Source organism: Sylvia atricapilla, chromosome 4 (assembly GCF_009819655.1).
Source record: "Sylvia atricapilla isolate bSylAtr1 chromosome 4, bSylAtr1.pri, whole genome shotgun sequence".
In the NCBI taxonomy this organism is placed as follows: Eukaryota; Metazoa; Chordata; class Aves; order Passeriformes; family Sylviidae; genus Sylvia; species Sylvia atricapilla.
The window spans coordinates 35,921,510-35,944,634 of NC_089143.1; the positions used below are offsets into that span (position 1 = coordinate 35,921,510).

At 37.7% G+C, this 23,125-nt stretch overlaps 1 protein-coding gene across 3 annotated transcripts; it reads right to left on the reverse strand.

Annotated features, from left to right (window-relative positions):
* Positions 1-1,286: 1,286 nt before the first annotated feature.
* NEIL3 (nei like DNA glycosylase 3) lies at positions 1,287-22,554 on the reverse strand. 3 transcript variants are annotated; one of them, XM_066317566.1, is made up of 10 exons: positions 22,462-22,554; positions 18,759-18,874; positions 16,634-16,768; positions 15,116-15,329; positions 13,980-14,054; positions 11,366-11,532; positions 8,146-8,315; positions 4,791-5,193; positions 2,784-2,958; positions 1,287-1,968 (listed from the first exon to the last, which is right to left on the reverse strand). In XM_066317566.1, the coding sequence occupies exons 1-10, from the start codon at positions 22,552-22,554 to the stop codon at positions 1,792-1,794; spliced, it is 1,725 nt and encodes a 574-aa protein (XP_066173663.1). In that variant the 3' UTR covers positions 1,287-1,791. The 3 variants fall into 3 exon arrangements, with proteins under 3 accessions (XP_066173663.1, XP_066173659.1, XP_066173662.1); XM_066317562.1 differs by lacking the exon at positions 22,462-22,554 and adding an exon at positions 20,442-20,519; XM_066317565.1 differs by lacking the exon at positions 22,462-22,554 and adding an exon at positions 16,860-17,186 and having other exon boundaries at positions 18,759-18,832.
* Between the last annotated feature and the right edge of the window lie 571 nt (positions 22,555-23,125).

Sequence of the window (23,125 nt, forward strand, 5' to 3'; positions counted from 1 at the left end):
AATATACCACCCCTTCAAAACAGAGTTTTTTTAAAAAACATACAACATATTCAAGAAATACAAGAACAGAAAAAGTAAAGTAATTGCAATAGCTAAAAAAACACTTAATCCTTTAAAACTTGTGTGCATTTTATTTAAACAGATGCTTCTTGTCTGGCTATTAAGCTAAAAAAAAAACAACAAAAAAAAGATGGAAGAGCCCAACGGTTATTTTTCACGTGTTAAAGTTTAAAAAAGTCATTTAACTTCCAGTTTTAGAGAAATTTTAACATTCGTAGAAGGCAAGTAATCAAAAATGGTTGTATTACATTTTTATTTTTCAACTTTAAATCTTCAGTTGTTCAGTTATTCTTGTGCCAGACATCCAAACACATGTACAATTTAAAAACAATCAAACATTTTATCACCATAATGAATTGTACAAATACAAGTGAGGAACCTGTTAGATAGCAATTTTAAAGATTTAGATGTATAAGCCCATCTAGCAGCAACATATCATTGTAACAAGAAGCATTGTAGAAAGAGATGGCAATGGAAAAATCATCCTCACCATGTAGCTTGTTTTGTTCTCAGGTGGAGCTCTGTACCTCATGAAAGAGAGAAATTATTTGGAGAGAGGCCTTTGAGCAACATAAAGATTATACTTTCTACAATCTGATTAAAAAGATTTCCTTCATGTAATGAAAGTTTTGACAGATTTCAAAGGTATCAAAGGCTACTGAAGAGAGGAAGAAAAAAAGCCTCTGAATTTGTGCTGCTTAGGGAAAGAATTAAAGTTTCCCTTGCATCATGGAATGGAAGATTTACATTGGACAGAAGTTTGATACAATGTTCTCAAGAAGAATCAAGTAGTCCTTCTGCATAAATCAAAACACCGCAAGTATTTGCACAGACCAAAGAACCATTTGCAAGGTGCTTATAATGTGCTTCATCCCACATATTTTGCTGGAAAATAGCACTATTTCCCATTATTTTCAATTAAAAACTGATTGCAATTGAATGATATATGAAGCTATGACCATTTATTCATTAGTCTCATTTTCCTTGCTATCTATAGTACACGTTCTAGAGATCTGAAGAATTCTGTTTCTGATTTGATAGTTTAGCATATTCTATTACCCCTTGCTTCAGCAAATAGTGGTAAAACCAACAAAAAAACCTTCGAGGTATGACTTTATAATTAATTACATATGGATTGGGGGTAAAATGTTCAGTAGTCACTAGAAGAAAATATTAAGATATTCAGAATATATTGTTTAGAAAACCAAAGAGTCATGTTATTTGTTTTAGGGCAGCTTTTGGTCTTTGTTTTCCAAATCTAAGCAAGGTCAATCAACCATAGTAACATTTAAATTGTACAGTTCGTTGCTGTTTCATCTTAAGTTCTGAGAAAACATGAAGCTTTTAAGTATTTAATAGAATATATTATTTTTATTCACTTTTGTTAAATACGTGTTTGCACTTAAGAAAATTTAAAACAATACATGAAAATTTAAAACAATTTAAAACAATGCATGAAAAAAGGAAAATGCAATTTTTAATTAGAAATACAATAGTATGTCACAATATGCTGCAAGCTAAATGTTTATTTCAAAATTGTAGACAGCATACAAGCAGTGTTTAATTTTTATGGGACTGTGTAAAATTACTTTTTCTAGACCTATTCTTTACATTGGAGCTCTTTTACTAGTTAATGAGTGAACAGAGAAAAAGATAGAACAAAACAGAAATTACTATGAATGTTGTTTGTATTCAAGACATCTTGAAGAACAGGTAACTGTAACATGAACATCATGGAAGAATCTGCATACCTGGCCCATTTTCTGCCCATTGGAAGAAGCCACACTGTTTTTCCTTCCCAAGAGGGCACACAAAAAAGTTCTTTCCATTGTTGGGTCCAATCTTCAACACAGTCTTCATAACACATCGCTTGCCATGGTTACAAAATGGAAAATCCAAGTCAGCCCACTGCCAAAGAAACAGGTTTCAGGCACATGTGATGGCTATGAATTCCTTATTTTAAAATGAGCAATAGAAAAAGATCTACAGGGGATGCCACGGAAGAAATTCTTCCTAGTACCTAGGATAGTTTTATCTCTTTTGTGAATGTTTTTTAGATTTTTCTGTAACATCAACTGCAACTGCGTGCACTCTGACTGGTTTAACTAGAAATTATGTTAACACATAGGGTTTTTTTCAAATTTAGGCATTATGGTCATTACTGTCCTGAGTTCATCTATTAACTACCTTATAGTCGTGACTGTCAGGTCACTTTTCAGGCCAAACTCTTTTCAGACATGTACATTTGTAGCAAGTAGCAGAGGCTGCCAATTGCAGCTAGGAAGGTGATGTTAGTGCAGCAGTGTGAGGGCTTGCCTAGGCAGATTACAGAATCATCATCCTAAGAGGCTATCAGGATTTTGGCTAGGCAATAACATGGCTGACAATTAGATCTAGTTTGCTATAGTCTTTCTTTCAGGAAGAAGCTGACCTGAACAACTTAGAGAGGTCCCCTCAAACCAATATTTCTCTTACGCATCTGTTTTACATCACTCAGAAGTAAATTAAGAACATTTGCACAAGCAGGTGCCTTCTCAACACTAAGAGAAGTAACTAAAACTGTTAAGTTTAGCTATTATTATGCTCTTAGTTTCAGTTCAGTGTGCAAGAGTATTTATGTCGGACTTTAAATGTAATATATCTGTCCATGATTGACAGGTCACTGGGCCAAGGAGGCTGCAGGAACAAGCATATATAAACAGGTCCTGAACTCTTATACATACTTGAAAGTAGTCACACCGTGTTTCCCTGGGGAGAGGGCAGCAATAAAACTGCCTTCCCTTGTTTTCTCCATCCTTTCTCACAACTCTGAGGCTGCAGAGACAGCTGTGTTTACTGCAGCGAGGATGCCCCATGCTTGACATGCGAGTATCATCTGTCACATTAGTTTGAGGTGCACTGTAATGACAGGTTACAAAATGACTTCTGCGTAATTTAAAAGGGATTACCAGCCAAAGAACTCTCTTCTACCATTACAATAGCTCACCCAGTGTAATTCTGCACACAGTGACAGACAAAGGACTTGCTTCTCTAATGCAGCCTATTGCGCCTTTAAAGTTGAATGATTGCGAGTAGTGAATAGACATGACTGTGTGTTTTTCTTGAGGTATTATACCAGTTTCCCCACCAGGCCTCAAATTATTTTGAAGTACTCAAATTCATGTATGAAACAAAATATTACCACTGATATATACTGCCCACCTCAAATCCTGACATGTTCTAAAAGAGTATTCTGCTCTCAGGGAAAAAGACCAATACCACTAATTACTCTAGTCTGAAGGCATTTGTATGCTTCACAGAAGAGTCCCACTCTCTTTACTAAAAAGTTATAGTAATGCTCCAAATCATATTTGGACAAGATGTAATCCAGATGATGGGATGGAAGAGAATTCTCTGAATGGGATAAAGTTTCTTTCTTCCTCATGATTGAGATAATTTCTGACTATCTGCAATACACAAGGTTTCATTTAAAAATAGCAACATTTAAGATTAATACTCTGAAATGTATCTTTCCAAAATGTTTATAGAGAAGAAAAGCAGTAATGGAACCTTAGTGAAAAGAAAATATTAATTCATTCTGGTCAAGTTATCAGCTTAAGAATTTTATATTGTCATCTGTGTCTGGAACATTGCAGTCCTGCAGACACCAGCAGTTTTATTCCAACACCTCATTAAAACACAGGATAAAAATAACCAAGAGATTTTTTGTTGGTTTAGTTGTTTAAAAAATACTGTAAAAAAGCATTTCAGTTGATGCCTTCCTACAACAACCTGTTGTCATGACTGATACCATCTCATTTCTTGTTTACAGTCCTCTGTATTCTCAATTATCCTGCCTACAGCTTCAGTTCCTCAGTCTGTACTGAGAACGCGAAGAGAAATTGTATTCATTCAGTCTAGCCTGGCTAGTCAGCAAGATCGTTTCAAAACTGGTGCTTCAACGATGCAAGAGGTAATTTCTGTATTTCAGAACAGACACATGACCAAGAATTTTGTAGCATATCATCAATATTTCACATTCAGCCTGCATAATTTACCATTATAAGTGACATCTACCTTGCACTCCCATTACTGTTGTGACTATCTGCCCAACTTTTCTGTGACAACTCTCATAGATTCTCACATTTCTCTTAACTAGGCAATGGATGTGTCTGAACAGGGCCCTGTAAACAGAAGTATGCGTAGAGCATTGAAGTGGTTCTATACAGAATGGGAAGGGATGTTAAAAGCAGTGATGGGAAGCTCATCAAGGTAACTGTACAGAGCTTCCTCTCATGGAAGAATGCTGAAACCTGGTAATTGACAAATAATTTTAATTAGAATATATTCATCCGGATAGCTTCCTTTTATAAACTTTCACACTGATTTCAAAATCTGTCTAAGCAGATAGCAACTACAGTGCTAAGATCAGACAACTCCTTAGGAAAAATGTGCTTGACCTATTAAAACTAGACTGGCCCTATTCAGTGGGAGTAGCTGAACTATGAACAGCTGTTTAGCTTACAGCAGTACTGGCTAGATGCCAAAATCAGGACTTTTCTAGTGACAGCCTGGGTAATTCAGTGCTTTTGAAATCTGAATTAAATTATAGTTAGCCTAGAATAAGTCACCTCTGGCAGAAATCCAAAGACAACACTGTCTGCGCCCAACAGCAGAGTAATCAATTAATCTTGAAGGATAAAGTTGGTTTATGGGATTATAAAGACTCTCTTTCATTTTAGAATACATACCTGATTGCTCTGTTATATGGGCGAACCAAAGGTACATGATCTGTTTTCTGTTTTTTCTGTATGTGTTTGAAAGAGCCAGGTTGCTGACAGGAGGACGAAGCCAGAGCAGTTAGGTGTGTTGAGCAGTCCTTGTCTGTGCTTCCCCCTAACTGGCAGGCATTGCTTTGGATCTGTTTACAATTGCTTTTTGGAACAACACACTGAGAGTGTCCACCAGATACCTGGGTATCATTTCTCAAAACAGTTTTGTTTCCAAGATCTGTTAAGACAAGAGTTGTAGTCCCAAATGCAGTTTTCCTATTGATCTTTATTTCTGTGCTTGGTTTTTTGAAATCATTACAAGGGTACTTCATTAAGTTTGGGTTGAAGGCTGCAGAATCTTCAAAACTCTCCATCTTTGGAACTAAGGAAAAAAGTTATTAGTTATAATCCATCTGCATAGAATGCTACATTATATTTCTGATCTGTATTCATAAGCTGCCATGTGGAGAATGAAAAAGTAAATTTACAGTACCATCTCAAAATCTGTCACAAATTAGAGTACAAAATTTCTTACAATAAAAAAAACCCTCATGCACTCTTGGAGTCATTTAAACGTGTTTCATGGTAACATTACTATTGCTTGAATAGGATCAGTTAGTAGTACTAAGTAAATGCAAGCTATTGGACAATTAACCATAAAAATGCAATCTGCCCCAAACACAGGGATTAAAGTATTTAAATTTCTCAAAATAACCTTTAACAACCCCAGTAATGGGAGGTCACAGAGGATAGTACCTCCAAGCAGTGATGCATTATCCATTTTAAAAGCATTAATTTACTATTGACACAAAAACGAATATTCAGATTTTGGGCTCTGTTGTGTTTTCAGAGTTCCCATCCTTTCCAAACTTTGTGTTCATCCAAACTTACTGTAAGAGGCTCTCAGAAGAAAGATGTTTAGACATTTGCTTTATGGTATAAACATCAGTTTCTTCACAGAATCAGAGGCCCTCCTAGTGGATAATAATAATTTCAAAAGAATGGGAATAATTTGTTAATGCCAATTTAATACATAAGTAGTCTGTAGGTAATCCCTTTCCTGAGAAAAAAGTGGAAAGAACTTAACGGCATCATATGTGCAATCTTTTTAGGTAGCTGTGAAACCAAGTGTTCAAGGAGAGAGTCCTCCTTTTTCTACTATATCCAGTGTATTCCATACAAAGAAAAGGGAATTAAGCAGAACATGGGTAGATGAGACTTACACAACAGCACACTCTTTCCAAAGACATTCTTGAAAACAAAGTAAAAACCTCTACATTTGACTTGGAACATTACTTGTTTCCAGGCTCCTTCCATTTTGCCACTTCTGCACCGGTTTCATTCAGACTTCTTAAGAAAGAATAGTAGTAGCTTGGCCTTGTATTTAGCAAAAGAGCATGGAAATTGCAATGTAATGGTAATTGTCTATCTACAGACTGAATTATTTCAGCTGTAGGGCCAGCAGCTAATTCTACAGACCAAGTATTCTGTCCTCAAAAATTCAAACACTTCTGCTGACAGCAGTTAATTTTAGAAACAGCATAAAAACAAACACTGAACCAAGTGAGATGGGAAGTACTCTGAAGGATTAAAAGAAAGAGAGGTAAGCAAACCTGTATTTGAAAAAAAATAGGAAAAACCTCAAATACTCCTATGCAAAAAAAAAAAATCTTAAAAAAAATTCCTAACAGTATTTCATCATCTAATACATCTTCAAATTCCAAACCTGATTTCAGTAATTGCATATAACTAAACAAGTAAAACTCAAAAGTACAGGAGAAGGAATAAGATTTTGCTTCAAAGCTTAAAATAAAGTGTTTGTGCACATGGCATAACATATTATAAAGGCCAGCTGACAGTATTAATTCCAAGATAAATGTTGGTAAATCATATTCTGTGAACAGATTAAAATTTTCAGGTTTCTGGTCTGATTTGACAGAAGAATTATGCAAGATTAGCCTGTGTTGGCAACAACTGTCATGTAAGGCATGAAGACATACTTTTATTGATTCCTGACCTGAGAAAATGAACTATAGCTAGTGCAAGATAAGGGTTTTCCACACATCACCCCAGTCATAAAATGATTAAGCAATGAAGCAATATTTCATGTAGATAGCAGCATTAAAAGCTCCAGCAAGAGACAAACAAATTGAGGTAGGAAGTTCAGAATCATTTTTACTCTGAACTTGGAGAGAAAAAAAGTAGCCCCAGACCCTGCAATGTCATAGGCTGGGGACAGTGTGGCTGCACAGAGCCCAGGGAGAGGGGGACCTGGGGATACTGGTGACAGCAGCTGAACAACAGCCAGCAGTGCGCCCAGATGGCCAAGAAGGCCAACAGCATCCTGGCCTGGATCAGGAATGGTGTGGCCAGCAGGAGCAGGGAGGTCATTCTGCCCCTGTACTCAGCACTGGTGAGGCCACACCTTGAGTGCTGTGTCCAGTTCTGGGCCCTCAGTTTAGGAAGGACATTGAGACGCTTGAGTGTGTCCAGAGGAGGCAACGAGGCTGGTGAGGGGCTTGGAACACAAACCCTGTGAGGAATGGCTGAAGGAGCTGGGGGTGTTTAGCCTGGAGAAAAGGAGATTCAGAGGTGACCTGATCACTTTCTACAACTTCCTGAAGGGTGGCTGTAGTAAGGTGGGGGCTGGTTTCTTTCTCCAAGCAGCAACTGACAGAAGGAGAGGACACAATCTTAAGCTGCTTAAGGGAAATATACGTTGGGTATTAGGCAAAAGTTTTTTTCCTGGAAAGGGGGAGTAAGAACTGGAATGATCTGCCCAGGGAGGGGTGGAGTCACCATCCCTGGATGCGTTTAAAAAAAGACTGGATGTGGCACTTGGTGCCATAGATTAGTTGAGGTGTTAGGGCATGGGTTGGACTCTGTGATCTTGAAGGTGTTTTCCAGCCTAGCCATTCTGTGATTCTGTGAGAAGGGTAATAAAATACACCACTTTTGTTCACATGAAAGAATGACAGGTAATTTTCTGACCCTTGATGATTTCTAATTCAGACTTACACTGCAAACTTTGAATAATTTTAAGAAGAGTTGAAATAATGGGAGATTTTCTCACTCCTTGCCCAAATAAAAACAAAGGGTCACTGAAGACACTTATCTATAGAATCCCACCTACACACCAGGTTGGAAGATGTCACTTTTAGGGTTTAAGACATGACAGTTTCCTTATTGTCTGTGTAAGATTTCCCCAAAATCTGACTTCAAATTAGCTAGTTATCTATATGATTCACAATGAGACACTTCTACATAAAAACGACATCAAAAATCATAGACCTCCCCTCTTTCCCAAAACAGATGCCAGACAACCCTTCAGTACCTTCAGGTCTTGAAGTCAAACAGGCATCACAAATTTCAGCAGAAGGCTTGTTTATCAGGGTGCAGCACATACATGTCCACTCCTCTTCAGATTTCCGAGCTACGTGTTCATTAGAACATGACCCCCTGCCATATGCCCAGCCAATTAGGCTATTTCTAGCTGGCAGTTTGCTGTGAAACAAAGAATGATGTTAGTGTTTTGTGACATTCCCTCTACAAATTGCTTTACACCACTCTGTGCAGGGAGGCATGGGCTAGAGAACAAGCAGTACAGTGTTATGCCTCCTATCAGCTTGGACAGCATGTCACTGTTCAGGTTTGATTTTTCTTTTCTTTACATCAAGGGCAAATCTTTCCAGATGCTGCACAAGTAATACAAATAAAAATATTTAAACAAGAAATTGACAGTAATCAGTTAATTATTAACTGATGTACTCTCGAGGATAATGCCCCAGTCTCTCAGATTCCCTACCATTTCCATGTACTGAGGGAAAAAAAAAAAAAAAAAAAAAAAAAAAAAAAGCGAGGCTGTTTCAGGACTTTCCCCCCATCCCCTGTACACAACACTTGCTAACAAATGCATTACTAGATGAAGAACTGTTAACTGTTTAGAAGATGAGCTTCAGAAAACACACAGTCTAGCAAATTTTTTTTTTTTGTTCTCAGCTAAATGCTACCCATAAGTCCAATTTGTTATCAGAAAAGCCAAAAACACTGAAAGCCTTAAAAGTCAGAAAGTCTCTTATGTGTCACCATTCCCTGGAAAGCCTTTTAAAATTCAGAAACCTATTCAGAATTAAGGAACCTTGCTGTGACTTGTAAGACAAAACTACTCCACTACTCCAGACCACTAAACATACAATTTTATATATTTTCCTGTAATTATATCATGTAATTATATAAATTATAATACTTCCTATGTTGACAGACTGATTTAGAATCAGTTACTCCTTTATAGCTTCCTGTTACCAGGGACTGCTCTTGTATTCAAACACTGATAAGCATGTTAAATGTAATTTGAACTTACTTGTTCAGTTAGTTATGTATGTATATTTTTAAGTACTAAGATATCATCTAATTCATAGTTGATAAGCTAAGTGGGTTTTTTTCATAATTTTTGTGGAATTGTGCACTTTTTAGAGACTTTTATTAATCCTAAGAATTTAAGCACTTCAATCAATAATGCAAATGCTGTAGTTGGGCACTGTTGTGACACTCCTTTGACCTATCTGATATTTTTTCCATAATGATCACTTTCTGTAACAGGCTAGAGTTCTAAGATAATGGTAGAGAGATATCCACTACTGACCAAATCTTCCACAACAGGAAAACTGAGGAGGATAATGAGAACTGCTGACATACCAAAGAGTCTGTGCTGTTAAGAGGTACAACAGACACTACAGTAGCATTCACCAAAATACTGTGGCTAGCAAACAAAACAGCTGAACTGTAAGTGCTAAAATGGGTATTTTCACATTATTAGATCAGTTTTTCTACTCAGTTATCAAAAATACATCACTAGAGTGGATATATTCAGTGTATCACGTTCAGGAGTTTAATTCCACGTAGTTCTCCTGGTTCATCTGCCCTGTCATTACCCTCCCCAAAACCTTTCCCAATTTAGGAAAAATATGTGGGGAAACATCTATTTTTAAAATTCAAGGTACATTTAAATTTGATGGGCTAAGTTTATAATGGGTATTTTTTTCTTTTTTTCAGTTGAACAAAATCATAAGCTACTTGACTTGACCCAAGAACCAGTGGATAGAATTCTAGAGTTTAAGATCTGTAACAAGTCAATCTAATCACATGAGCCCCTTCCAGTTGTCAAATGTGAAAAGCCTAGAATATGTAATTGAGCTATACATATTTTTACATGTTAACAGTTACTGTATAATTGAAAAGAGAGAAGTATAACAGAAAAAACTGACCTCATTAGAATAAGGACAAGACAAGAAACCACCTTTTTACTTTATAGCTACCACTACCATGTTTTTCACTTAATACGGCACTCTTTAATTTTTTATTTAAAAGTACAACAACAAAACGCTAAATCACTACTTGTTCTAGGAAACAGAAAGACATTTTTTCCTTACATATTTTTCTAGTTATATGACTCAACAGAATAATGCTGTCTTCCTACACTTTGGCAAAATATTTCTCATTATTACTTTCTGAAAATAGAGCAGATTTGGGTTATCAGCTTGTGAAATATTTATTTTCCATGCTGGAATTTTTGATATTTGATCTGTACTCAAAGGCAATTTTTCAAGCTTTAACCAAAATCCCTTCAGCCATCTGAGTAACGAAAGAAGCTTGGAGGTAGGAGAGGGATTTGTGCATTCTGTAAATCTTACCTAAAAAAATATATAGACACACACCCACACACACTAATGAGGCAAAGTCGCAAAGTGAAACAGCATCTTGTATTAGATTGACAGAGAGAATAAAGGCAAAATTCTGAAGGCTCAGATGAAAATTTTCAAGAATAACAGATGCCTAAGTCTGAATAAGCTGCTTTAGGGACTTTTACCTTTTGACCCTTTGTGATATCAAATGCATTTTCTGCTCTCCTGAAATAAAAAGAGGAAAGCTGCTGCTAGCACAATTTATGTGGAAGTGAAAGTGTCTCTGTAGCACACCTATAGCAAAAGCTTTTAAAATCCAACGAGAGGAAAAAGTACTAAGCCCCCAAAATATTGGCTGCACTCTGAATTTACTGAAGTTTTAGTTATCCTCAGTATAACTCTATATCCAGAAGAAAACTGCAGATGCACAGCTATCTAGATATGCCAGGGCTAATGGGGCTATCCTGCAAAACGAAAGACACAAATTCCTGCTTCATGATATTCAACTCAGTTGCATGGAAACATCCAAGCCCTTTATATTGATAACACCAAGAACAAAGGGCAACTTTTCCAGTGACTTAGTTTCAGTGAATAAATCTAAGTACTGTGAATTGTTTTCTAATTCCTACATTTGATTAGAGTAACAACTACTTCATAATAGATGACATCTTTGAAAAGAATAGTAGCAAAGAATAGAAGCTTCTAACCATTTCTAAATACCAATAGCCATACCTTTTTTTTCGATATGTTCTGGTTTTGTCTGGCATAGTTAATTATAAAATGCACACAGATCCATTCTATTTCAAAGGGGGTGTCCTCTTACAGTAAAAGCACTTTAAGGTGCTTAAAAACATCACCATGTTACCATCGTACCTAAGATTGACAAGCTGGGGATCCGCCTTTTGACATCGCGAGCAGAAGTAAGTCATCCTGTTATGGTCTCCCAAGCGACACACGGTGACGCTGCCGCTGCACTCCCCGCAGGCCGGGCGCTTGTACACCTTGTAGTGTTTGTACAGCGGAGAGCCAGCTTTGCGGCACTAAAACAGAGCGTGTTTAAATCCATGTTAATTTTAGGATAAATTTTACGTGAGTCTGAAAATAAAAATACCCTACACAAACTGTCAGTTCAGTGACTAGATGAAGATACTTAAGAGAGACACTATTAAAGGCTCTGTCTGTATTTCATATTATTTTATTTAAAGAATTGACAAATGAGGTATAACAGTGTCTTTAATTCTCCATATAATGAAATAAAAGACAGAAGGAAAAAAAGGCATACTAGCAAAGGTGCAATAAATACATGCTAGGAACTCTGAGTTCAGCTGGATCCGCTAGCTCTAATTCAGCACCAGTTGTCTTTGACCTGGAAACTGCAAGAGTCTTCTTGAAGAGCTAATGAGCTCCAATCAATACAGCATAGAAAACAAAAGAAACATAAACCACAAAACAAACACCACCTTCTCTCACCCCCAAAAGATCAAAAACAAAGCACAATTCAGAGGTGATGCTACAATCTGGGTTAATAATCCTTCCCAAAACCTAAAGAACTGTGCAATGCAGAAATATTCCCAAGATTCTGTAAATGTTGGGTAGTGCCCAGTAAAGTTGCTCAGATTCATCTTGGCCCTGGCCATGCCAGACAATCTGGCTCATGAAAAGCCACTTGGCACTATGGTGAGCTCCCTAGACTCTGGCAGAAAGCCATATTAAATTAAGCATACTACAAGCCCAAGGACAGTGACCTGAAGAGCCTCCAGACAGCTGGCAGGCACATTTCATGAGACAAATCACAAAATATCCATGAAGTCAGCACAGACACACTACAGCTAAAAGTGGGGGAAAAAAAAAACTAAACAAGAAGAGCCCAGTAGAGATGCAGTCAACTCTGCAGAGCCATGCAAGTTTCTGCCCTACAATTGCAAATCCTTGGGCTTAGTTCAAACAAGCCCACAGCTGGCCAAGTATCACCAGCGCAGCTCAGGAAGAGTTCACTAACTCTAGCTCCATAATGTACAAAAACTGTTGGAGTTCTCCCAAAGCACAGGTGTCTTTGAGCACAGTCTATTTGCTTCTGCTGAGCTCTTATTCATCAGTTTTGCTGAAAGAGAATTCTTTTTACTAGTACAAACTAGTAATTCAATCAGAAGGAATTACTAATATATATTTGCATGAATATTCACAGCTGCCTCCTCAAGATTTTCAGTCAGTTGCTTATGAGTAGGTTTTTTTCCCATTCAGTTATTCAAAAACCAAACAAAATCAACAGCTTTTTACACAAACAAGATTCTTCATCTTTGCGTCTGTAATGATACAATGACTGCAAACAATCTAGAACAGTCTATAAAAAAATTTCAAGCACTATCCCTCTAACATATTTTCATTATGTCTCTTTAAGATAGAAGGAGGCTAGCCATCTTAAAGACACTTAGCAGGTGAATACTTGTTAAGGACTACAGAAGTTTTCAGATTGGATAAACAGAAACTTTAACTTGTTTATTATCAGTCTAAAAGTCTTTAAATTTCTGAGTATTATAGTTGCTGCAGAACTAGATAGTGTCTCTTTACTGGCAGACTTCACTATGAAGTTTGGAGAAATGAAAACATTTCCATACCAACAAACTAAAATACTCTTTAGTGGGTTAAGGGAAAGCAGACATTTAAACACACTATTAAACAAAATTACTGCTTTAGCCTTTATGATTTTAGGAATGTTAGGTGCCCTCACCCTCACCTACCAAAAAATTCGTTTTTAGCAGTGCTAGCTCCTTGCTTTTCATGAACATCAAGAGAAACAGATAAAAATGTCACTACTGCTGTTCATTTCTTTGTATGCAGCTTTAAAAACAAAACATAGAAGAATTAGGTCAAATTCTCTCCTTTTCTACCGTGGAAAGTTAAAAGCATCGGGAATTATGGAGTTTATACTAGAAGAAATTAAGTCCTGCTGAAATTATAGCAGTAGGGAGAAACTGTAATTTATTTCATTTTGTCAGCCAAACCCATTATTTCAGTTAGGAAAACAAAGTTGTTAGAAGTTGTAAACTATTAGTTAAATAAATTTAACTGCTATTTCAAGTTTTATAAAGGAAGCCACATCAACTACCTTCATACTTCCCTGGGACAATCTCTAGTTCCTAGTCTGAAGAGCAATCTTTGTTATCTTTCATGTAACTTTGTGCTTAGCCTACATCAATTCTGACATTTTCAGAGTGCATAACAGCACATACACAGAAAAACTGAACTAGCCCTCAGGCAGCATCTGTGAAAGTCTTTTGGGCCAAGCTCTGCATATTTTGACAATCTTGACTCCCCCTACTTTTCCATCATCTGATAATACACAATTAACAAAGAGCACACAAACCAACATTCCTATTAATGGAAACACTTGCTTTGCTGCATCTTCATACTGTTTTCACCAGATGATCACACACAGATAACGTGCCAGAGTAACATTTTGGAAGTTTTCAGAAGTATGTGCCAATACCTTATAAAAAAGCAGGGTAAAATCACGTGTCATTTTTACCAAGTGACGTATATGCTCATCTGTCAGTTGGCAGACCTGTAAGAAAGACAAGAATGATTTTCAGAATATTAGGATGCTAAGGGACAATGGCAAAAAAAGACCTATAAGGTAGGTGTACATTGATGTGGAGTTGTTTTACTCCATGTTGTAATAATTCCCTGACTCCATATTATATGTATCATCTCAGTAAAACAGTACATGTTCACATTCTATACTACAAAAACTCACTGCTTGCATACCAAACAATGTGTGTTGCCTCAACCACACAAAACATGGTAGAAAATCCAGTTGTCTTCTCCTATATTGACCAAACAGTTCATGATCACATGAGCACACAAGAGTTAGCAAGTCCCACATCCCTCCTAATTTCCTCCTAGGTCATAATATGACCTATCATCTGAGGCTCTTTCTCTGAGAGAGAGTTGGGAAGAAGGCATGAGACAAAGATATCACAATTAGAGAGACAAATCAACAAAATATATTTTTCTTAAGAACCCAAGATTTTAAATCACATTTTTATTTTTTTCTACCATATTGCAGATAAAACTAAAATCTAGATGATCCTATGAACAATTTTCAAAATACTATGCTTAGAAAAGCTTTTCAGATACTAATCTTCACCAGCTTCCATTTACATTCTGTGTAATCTCTGTTTTGCAAATATCATCTTCTCAACCAAAATTTGGAGACACATGCCTGAGTATCTTAAAAAAGAAAAGGTATGATAAACAGTGGTAGAAAAAAAATAATTGATGCCAGCTAGCAGGATAAGAAGTGGAAGAAGCAGCTGCAAAAATACCACATAAACTATTTTGGGTAGTAAACTTTCCACTTTCCCTTATTTATGGACTGTCAGTTTAATGGTAATGATCACATAACAGAATACCAGATTTAGAATATGAAAGTTAATCAGCTCCAAGGAGTTCCATTGTCAAAACCCTCCTGTTATAATGATAAAACATTAATTTAGTGTCTAAGAATAACTTAAGAAATTAGAGATGATAAAACAAAGGTAAAAAGCACAATATTAAATAAATATGTATTTAAATTCTTAACATTTTGGTGTCCTTCAAAACCAACTTGAGACATTCACCCACCTTAAGAGCTGGATGAAGACCACTATCAAACAGTGCTTCATTTTTTATGATATTTCCCACTCCAGGTAATACTGCTTGATCCAGTAACACATCACACAACATACGGGTGCTCTGCTGCTTAATCTCATGTTCTGCTCTCGAGAAGCTAAACTTTGGAGAACAGACATCCAAACTTTCCATCATCCTCACTTTCTGCTCACACTCAGCTGCATTTCTGGAAGAGAAAAATACACTGATGAATTTTTATTTTAAATATATTCTAATATAGGAATGTAGTTTTAAAACAACACAACAAATTATAATTGAACATTATGTGCAGATAACAGAAACCATGAAAATACCACTGACAGGAAGTGGCACATTGCATTAAACAGAAGAAATTCCATTAAACACCTCTTCCAAAAACAGGTCAATAATACATGCATGGAACATGCACCTACATACAAGAAATCATCTCATTTTGTTCCAATTAGCTTGAAAAATATTTGCTCACTCCTTGCTTTAAAACTACTTCCAAGATGGAAAGCCCATATGTGTCTGGACCCTCAATCGTACCTAACTGTATGGCCACATGGTCCACTAGTTACAACATGACATTTATGTATATATATGTGTGTGTAAAATATATTTATAAATTATATTTCAAAGAATTACAGAATATTTTGAGTTACAAGGATCCCACTAGGATCATGAAGTCCAGCTCTTGAGTGAATGGCCCAAATGGGGATCAAACTCACAACCCTTGCAATAATAGCACCATGTCAGCTAATTATAATTATGTAATAGACATATGTAGTAGTAGATTATTAACAGTAGTTACAAAATTTATATATATATATATTCATTTTTAAAGATAATATATTATTAAGATAAGCATAATAATTTTAAAAACACACTACAAGCAGTCTTGGCTTACACGAGATTTTGTGTTTTCTAATCTAAAGTATGCTTATATATGTTACATGAATTAACATGCCCATTTCCACTCAAGAGCCTCAATCACTTTAAAATCAAGCTTGCTGGTGTCTTTTGTAGCAGTGTGAAGTACTGTTCTAATGGGCATAGACATCTGCTTAATGTAAATTACAACAATTATAAAAATCTGCTTCCAAAAAATAAATAAATAAATAAAAACCCAACCTTGGGAGCATAAAAACTTGAAACCAGTAATCCTGACAGGTTGTTACCCTTGTTAAGAAATAAGACTTGGATAGAAATTAACAGAGCAATGGCTTTCAGTGTACAAATCTAAGGATAGAATTAAATCCAACTTTCATTCCCAGTCTTGACACTGGCAAGTGTCATCACCTAATGACATTATGGCATAGAACTGCTTTAACTGTATGCAAACTCTGATACAAAAGTAACAAACTTAAATTACCACACCAATAAATATGGTATGTTTAGAAAGTTTTGTCTTCAGAGAATCCAAGCACTTAACAATTTGTACATGATTTTTCATTTTCCTTAAAAAATGTTATTAAAAAAAATAAACTGTTCTGTTAGTTTCTGCTTTACCTATACTCTACTGTCACATCCCAAAAACAAACAATATCCTCCACAAGTTGTATCTCCAAAACTGGTTGTGCTCCATTTCTGTCTTTGCTTCCATCAGGATTAATTTGCATGGAACCATTCATACCGAAGTGAATCCTCAGAAAAAAAGAGAGTTTTTATAGGTATTTTAACTTCACTGTCATTTCCAAGCATTACATCAGTCTATTTTTAGAGTTCTGAACCGCACCCAACCAAGTCAGTATTTATGTACATCAGTTCAAGTTATTACCATTAACAAAGCAACAAACTGTTGTCTTACAGAATGCTCAGTTCCCAGAGAAGAATACTTTCAAAGTAAAAATCCCTCCAAAACATAGCTGGTTTTGAGTAGTCTTCATAATTCATTATACAGAAGTCAAACCTCATCATTAAGTAGCACCATTTTCTGGTGCACTTAGAATTTTTTTCACTTTACATGCTGCTCTTCCAACATAGAGTCTTAAACCTTCAGGGAGGCTGAAAGAAATGAGGCCACTTGACCAGAAAATTTTCAGTTAAATCAGGCAGAAGTCACCTGGTCTGAAAATAAAGAATTTAGTCCCCATATTGCCACCACTGTTACCACATCACAGCTACATCCAGTAACACCATAAACAAAGTAATTAGTATTTGCCATATGTTGTTTTCTGATTTTCTTTGCCTATAACCAAGGCAAAACCTGCAGGTCAATTAAAAATTAATAAAAGAAATAAACTGAAAAATGCACAGATGGCAAAGTAGAAGAACAGATTCTTTCAAGCATTCATTTTATAGATTAGTAATGCTTTAAGAGGTCTTATATTTTATAAAATATTCTACCAGGATCTATGCTTGAGCAAAAAACATGTCTGACTAACATCTCATACATTTTACTTATTACAAATTCATCTGGTTCAATCAAGTCCTAAAAATCATAAGATAGTGGGAATGTCATATTACTACACACGGTATATCAGAAAAAGTGGATTATTTTGTAGTTACAAGAATATTTAACAGATTAAACAACAAATATGACCAAAGAAATGCAGTATCAGGTCTGTATTTCCTTTAAGCCCAACTTTCTTACATTTCAGAAAGACAGGCATTTTAAGTATTTACAGATGGGCTAACACATGTCATTAAGCATATTCTTAAAGTTAACTCTTTAAAATTAGAAAAAAAAATGAAAAAAAAAATTTTAGTACTATTAGGTACTTAAAAACCTGTGTCTTTCCAAAATATCTTCTTACAAGTCAGTTCAGGTCATACAGTTGTTTCTACCACTTTTCTTCAATAAACATTGTCAAATCTCAAGTGCCATGAGTAGTACTACACATACTTAATGTGCCAAATTTATTTTTAAACCTAGACAAATTTCTTTTAAAACCAAATTCTTGTATTTTACTAACAAATGGTGATGCACTAAATGCCTCCAGAAAATTATTTTTCATTCAATTTAATAGCTGATGGTTTTATTTACCAAGCTCCAGCTTTTATTTACCATTTAAAAGGATCTTTAAGAATCACGATTATTAACTATCCTAATGCCTTCTCCGTTCGTGACTTAAAAAAAAATAAAATCATCTACATTTACATTCAAAGCATTAAGAAATTTTTAAAATTTAATTCTAAGGTGTTTCATTACCTTTGATGTCCTGAAATAGAGCAAAACAGAAATCTTCTTTTTAATTACACATAGAAAAGTCATGCTAATTAAACTTAGGATCTGTTATTCAATGAGAACTAGTAGCAAGGAGTTGATGATTTCTTGTTTTAAAGTACAAAGATGAGACTTTAGAATTATTTAGTGCTACACAATATTGCAGGGGTCTGAATGTACTGCACGTACTAGAACTGTTTTATCTCTAAAAAAGTAACTTCCTGTTTGAAACAAAATATGTCAATAAATAACCATCCTTTTCAGATACTTTTACATGGAATCTTGCATAAAGCAGTAAATTATCAGACCATGTGACTATATCCAGTACTCATGTACTGCAGAGAGGGTGATGAGAAGTTTCTCTGTAACACTTTCACATCTCTGAAAACGCCATTAGCCAGAACAAGATGAAACCCCCCCAAATACATTCAGTCTGAATGCATAGGAAGCCTTTTTCTCACTTCTTACCTCAAAGCTTTATGATCAAAATACATAAAAAGTTCCTTTCCCAATGTCTCCACACCCCTGTAAACATGTCCAACAATGAAATCATGACCAGACATTCTTTCTTTACTTGCAGCAGTCTGAAAAATGAGTACACACACACAAAAGATTAAAGAGAATTTATACTCCCTAGTTTCTAGCACCAGTACACAATCAGCAAGCAGCTGTATGAACTACTTTTCCAGCTTGGACAACATTAACTATTTTCTCCTTAAGCATTCTACCAAAAACAATGGGACTATTAACCTAGGAAGCAGTCACTAGCAGATAGATTGCTAATGCTATCCTAACTTAGCTCAATTTTTTTCCTAATTGAAATAATACATCTTTTTATCAGGGAATTTTATGCCCCTTCCTTAGAGTCATGAATTTATAATAAGAGTTTCAGATTGGTGTAAAATAAACAGGTACAGTTTGAATATTAAAAACACATCCGAGCGTCAATTCTGCTATTTGCACAGCTATATTCTTCTTAATAATAGGCTTTCAGTACTTTGCATAGTGCATTGTGTATTACAGAAAAGCCTCCACTGAGCCCACAGATATATCTCTCTTCCTACTAGTTTAAAGTCTAATCTCAGAAGCAGATGAGCAGCAGGTGGGGCACTATCAGAGGACAAGATAAATGTGAGATTGAAGCAGTCATATTTTCTTGCTTAGCACATGCAAATGCATTTAAGTTATAAGGGATGTCTACAGGTTATCTGGTCCAAGCACCTGGTCAAAGCAGAGTATGCTTAAGTCAGGGAGCCCAGGGCCTTTGTCCAGTCAAAATCAGAGCAGCTCCAGGGATGGACACTACAGTCTCTTTGGGCCCTTGTTCCATGGCTTGACTATTGTTGTGGCAGAAAACTTTTTCTAATATCTAACAACTTTCTCCCATAGTCACCTACATCTGCTGCTTCTCACCCATTGTATATGTCTAACAGGAGCCTTGCTCTGTCTCCTCCATATCCTCCTGAGGACAGCAATAAAACCCCAGTCCTATCAGCTTCTCCTAGAGCACCATGTGCTTCACCCTGCCAATCACACCAGAGCACTCGCTTTAGTATGTTAGTATCTTGTTATTACTAGGCAGTTGGAAACTCACGTGCAGCCTTACAAGTGCTGATCAGAGGTAAGAATCACTGTCCTCAACCTGCAGGGCCCAGCATGAGGCTGCCCCTCTTCCTTGGAATATGTGACATGGAGTCAGCTTTGCCAGGACCCTTGGTGCTTGTTTGATTCAGAGCCATCTTCCCATCTGAGCAGCAGCCAGAACTATGCTGTTCCATGACACTCTTCTGTTTCAAGTGCAGGATTCTGCAAGTCCTGCAAATGCTGAACTTGAGTTTCCACCAGCCCATTTTTCTCAGCCAGTGAAGGTTGCCCTGACTAGCACCCCAAGATTCACTGTTATCATAGCCCTGACTGCAAGGCAGATACACAGCATCAGTGCTTCAATCGCAGCACTCCATTTCAATGCAAATATGTATGAACACAACTCTGGCAAATCAGCCAGGCTTCTGCTAGTTAGTGACATTTCAGAGCTACCCTATGCAATCTCCCACTGTATCATTACCTTGAAATGATACACATTTAGAGAGTTTTATGGTTATTATTCTGTCAAGTAGGGAAATAAAAATATTCCAGCATAACATCACTTACCTTGTCTGTTATCAAAATATGAGGAAAGCAAAATTTTGCTCCCATGTATACAGTTCAGATTACCAATAAAGGCATTGGAGTCTGTTGCTATGCAACAAAGTTTATTTTAACATTTAGCCACTCAGGTTTGTTTAAAATAAACAAGAATAAGAAATGACTGAGATGGAAAACTAACTTGTCTTCTCAAATATTTGAAGTTAAATTCATACCTCTTTGGTATCAGGCAAACCCTTACAGTCATCATACTAACTCCCCTAAACAGTGTACTCCTTCAGTAGTAGCCAGTCTTTGGCCATGGTGAGCAGCCCCTGTGAAATGTAACAAGTCCAAGACCCTTAGGTTGGCCATTTTCCAAAGAACAGAGGCTGCCCTGAGGTGCAGCCTTTTACTTTTACTGCATAAAGTGATGAAAACAAACCTATTAGAGGGAGTGAGATTTCTTTTTGAAACCTTAGGAGCAGAACTCCTTACTTCAAAAATCTGTCCTGAAAGATATTAACCTAGAAAGACTAATCTTAAGACCTGTTTAGATACATGTATTTTCAACCACATTCTTTCCTAAATTGTTTCACTGAATTACTATCTTACTGTGCCTTAATCACAAACTCCTACACTGCTTTATACACACTGAAAGTGGGTAAAAAAATTCCCCAACTTTCTGCCTGGAGGCACCCAGTATACTTATTGGGACACAAGCAACACACAGTCTCTTAAAGATGAGCAAAACAAGCCACGGAAAAAAGATACCATAGCTAGAATAAAAAGATACATTGTCCTCCGTAATCAAAACCAGAGGACAGTACCCACACACTCATCACCCAAGGTCTGCTTACTGACACTCTGATTTCTCCCTCTGCTACAAGGTCTCACAAGTCCCAGCAGCTTTATACTAGTGAATGATTTTATGTTGTCAATGAAAGCATAAAAACTTGTAGGGAAATTACATACTGTGTACGCTGAAAGCAAATGTCACACTCGTTATTTAAATAATTGGTCTAATTAAAATTGCTTTAAAAATAATTATAGACGTAAAAGCCCCCTTTCTGCAGGTCAGGGTGTACCTTTCTCATGTTTCATTCACATCGATTAGAATCATAGCGTGGTTTGGTTTGGAAGGGACCTTAAAGTACATCTAGGACATGCCTAGACTGTGGAGATTATGAATAAGTAAGATTAGCAATAATTTACTACGGTATTTAACGTTTCCTCAAGCAACATGGAATTTGAAATTTGTCCTAACTCTACACGAACGACTCTAAAAGCTTTCCCTCATTACTCTCCTCAAAGCTCCTATTCCACCAGTTTCAGTTTCGCCTTTCCACATCCGACCTGCTGAGACCTATTACGCTGCCGACAAGAATATTTCACAACTTAAAGGGAGAATCAAGACAGTATTCGCTGATGACACCCACCACCGCCGACGGCAGCACGGAAACAACCACCCCTCTGGGCTCTCCAGCCGCCAGCCCCGTGTCCCGCTACTCCGGCGGCTCCTGCCCGCTCCCTGTCACCCACACCTGTCGGCATTTACCACCACGGCGGACCCGCACGGGCAAAACCGCTGGAGCCCGCTGCCCGAGGCGGCTGCCCAGCCCTGTCCCTATCTCCAGGCCGGGCAGCGCCTCTTCCCAGCCCTGTCCCTGTCCCCAGCCCCGTCCCCGTCCCCAGCCCTGTCTCTGTCCCCAGCCCTGTCCCTGTCCCCAGCCCTGTCCCTGTCCCCAGCCCTGTCCCTGTCCCCACCCCCGTGTCCGTGTCCCCAGCCCCGTCCCCGTCCCCAGCCCTGTCTCTGTCCCCAGCCCTGTCTCTGTCTCTGTCCCCAGCCCTGTCTCTGTCCCCAGCCCTGTCTCTGTCCCCAGCCCTGTCCCCGTCCCCAGCCCTGTCCCTGTCCCCAGCCCTGTCCCCGTCCCCAGCCCTGTCCCCGTCCCCAGCCCTGTCCCCGTCCCCAGCCCTGTCCCTGTCCCCGTCCCCAGCCCCAGCCCCAGCCCTGTCCCCGTCCCCAGCCCCGTCCCCGCGCCCTCACCGCGCCGCCCCGCGCGGCCCGCACGCGCTGTCCCCGGCGCAGGCGCGCCCGCAGGCGCTCGGCGCAGAGCGCGCAGCCCGGACCCTCCACCATGGCCCCAGCGCCGCCGCCCTTCGAATGTCCCGCTCGCCTCAGGGCCGCGCCGGGCCCCGCCCCGGCAGTTCCTGTTTACTGCCGACTGAACTACAGCTTGTGCTGCTTCTAAAGTCCTCCGTGGCTCCGGGTAGCTGCCTGGTGTTGCCTAAAACACGCTCAAGTACATCTTCTTTCAGGACTTAATTCACGATCAGAAATTAATTTCAGCTTTTAAGAAGTCTGTATTTAATAGGTTTCTGCATTTTCAGTCCAAGTTTACAGAAGTAAAGTGCTCCTTTACCAGCCACGTTTGAAGTTCAAACCGGCATAATAAACTCGACGAGCTGTAAGAAAATTGAGGGAATTCGCATTGCACGGTGGAACATCGGACACCGTTTCCCAAAGTCCAGCTCGTGAGTCAACACTCACACTAGTCAAAAGCTCTCAGTGTTATTTCTTACATACACAGTCCATATCCTCTTCTGTCTGTGTTCTATCAAAATGTGTTTTTCCTAAAAGACTTTTTTTTAAAGTGGATTAGTCAGGCTACGTGATGTTGTTGAAATAGAATATAATTCACATTTTCTGC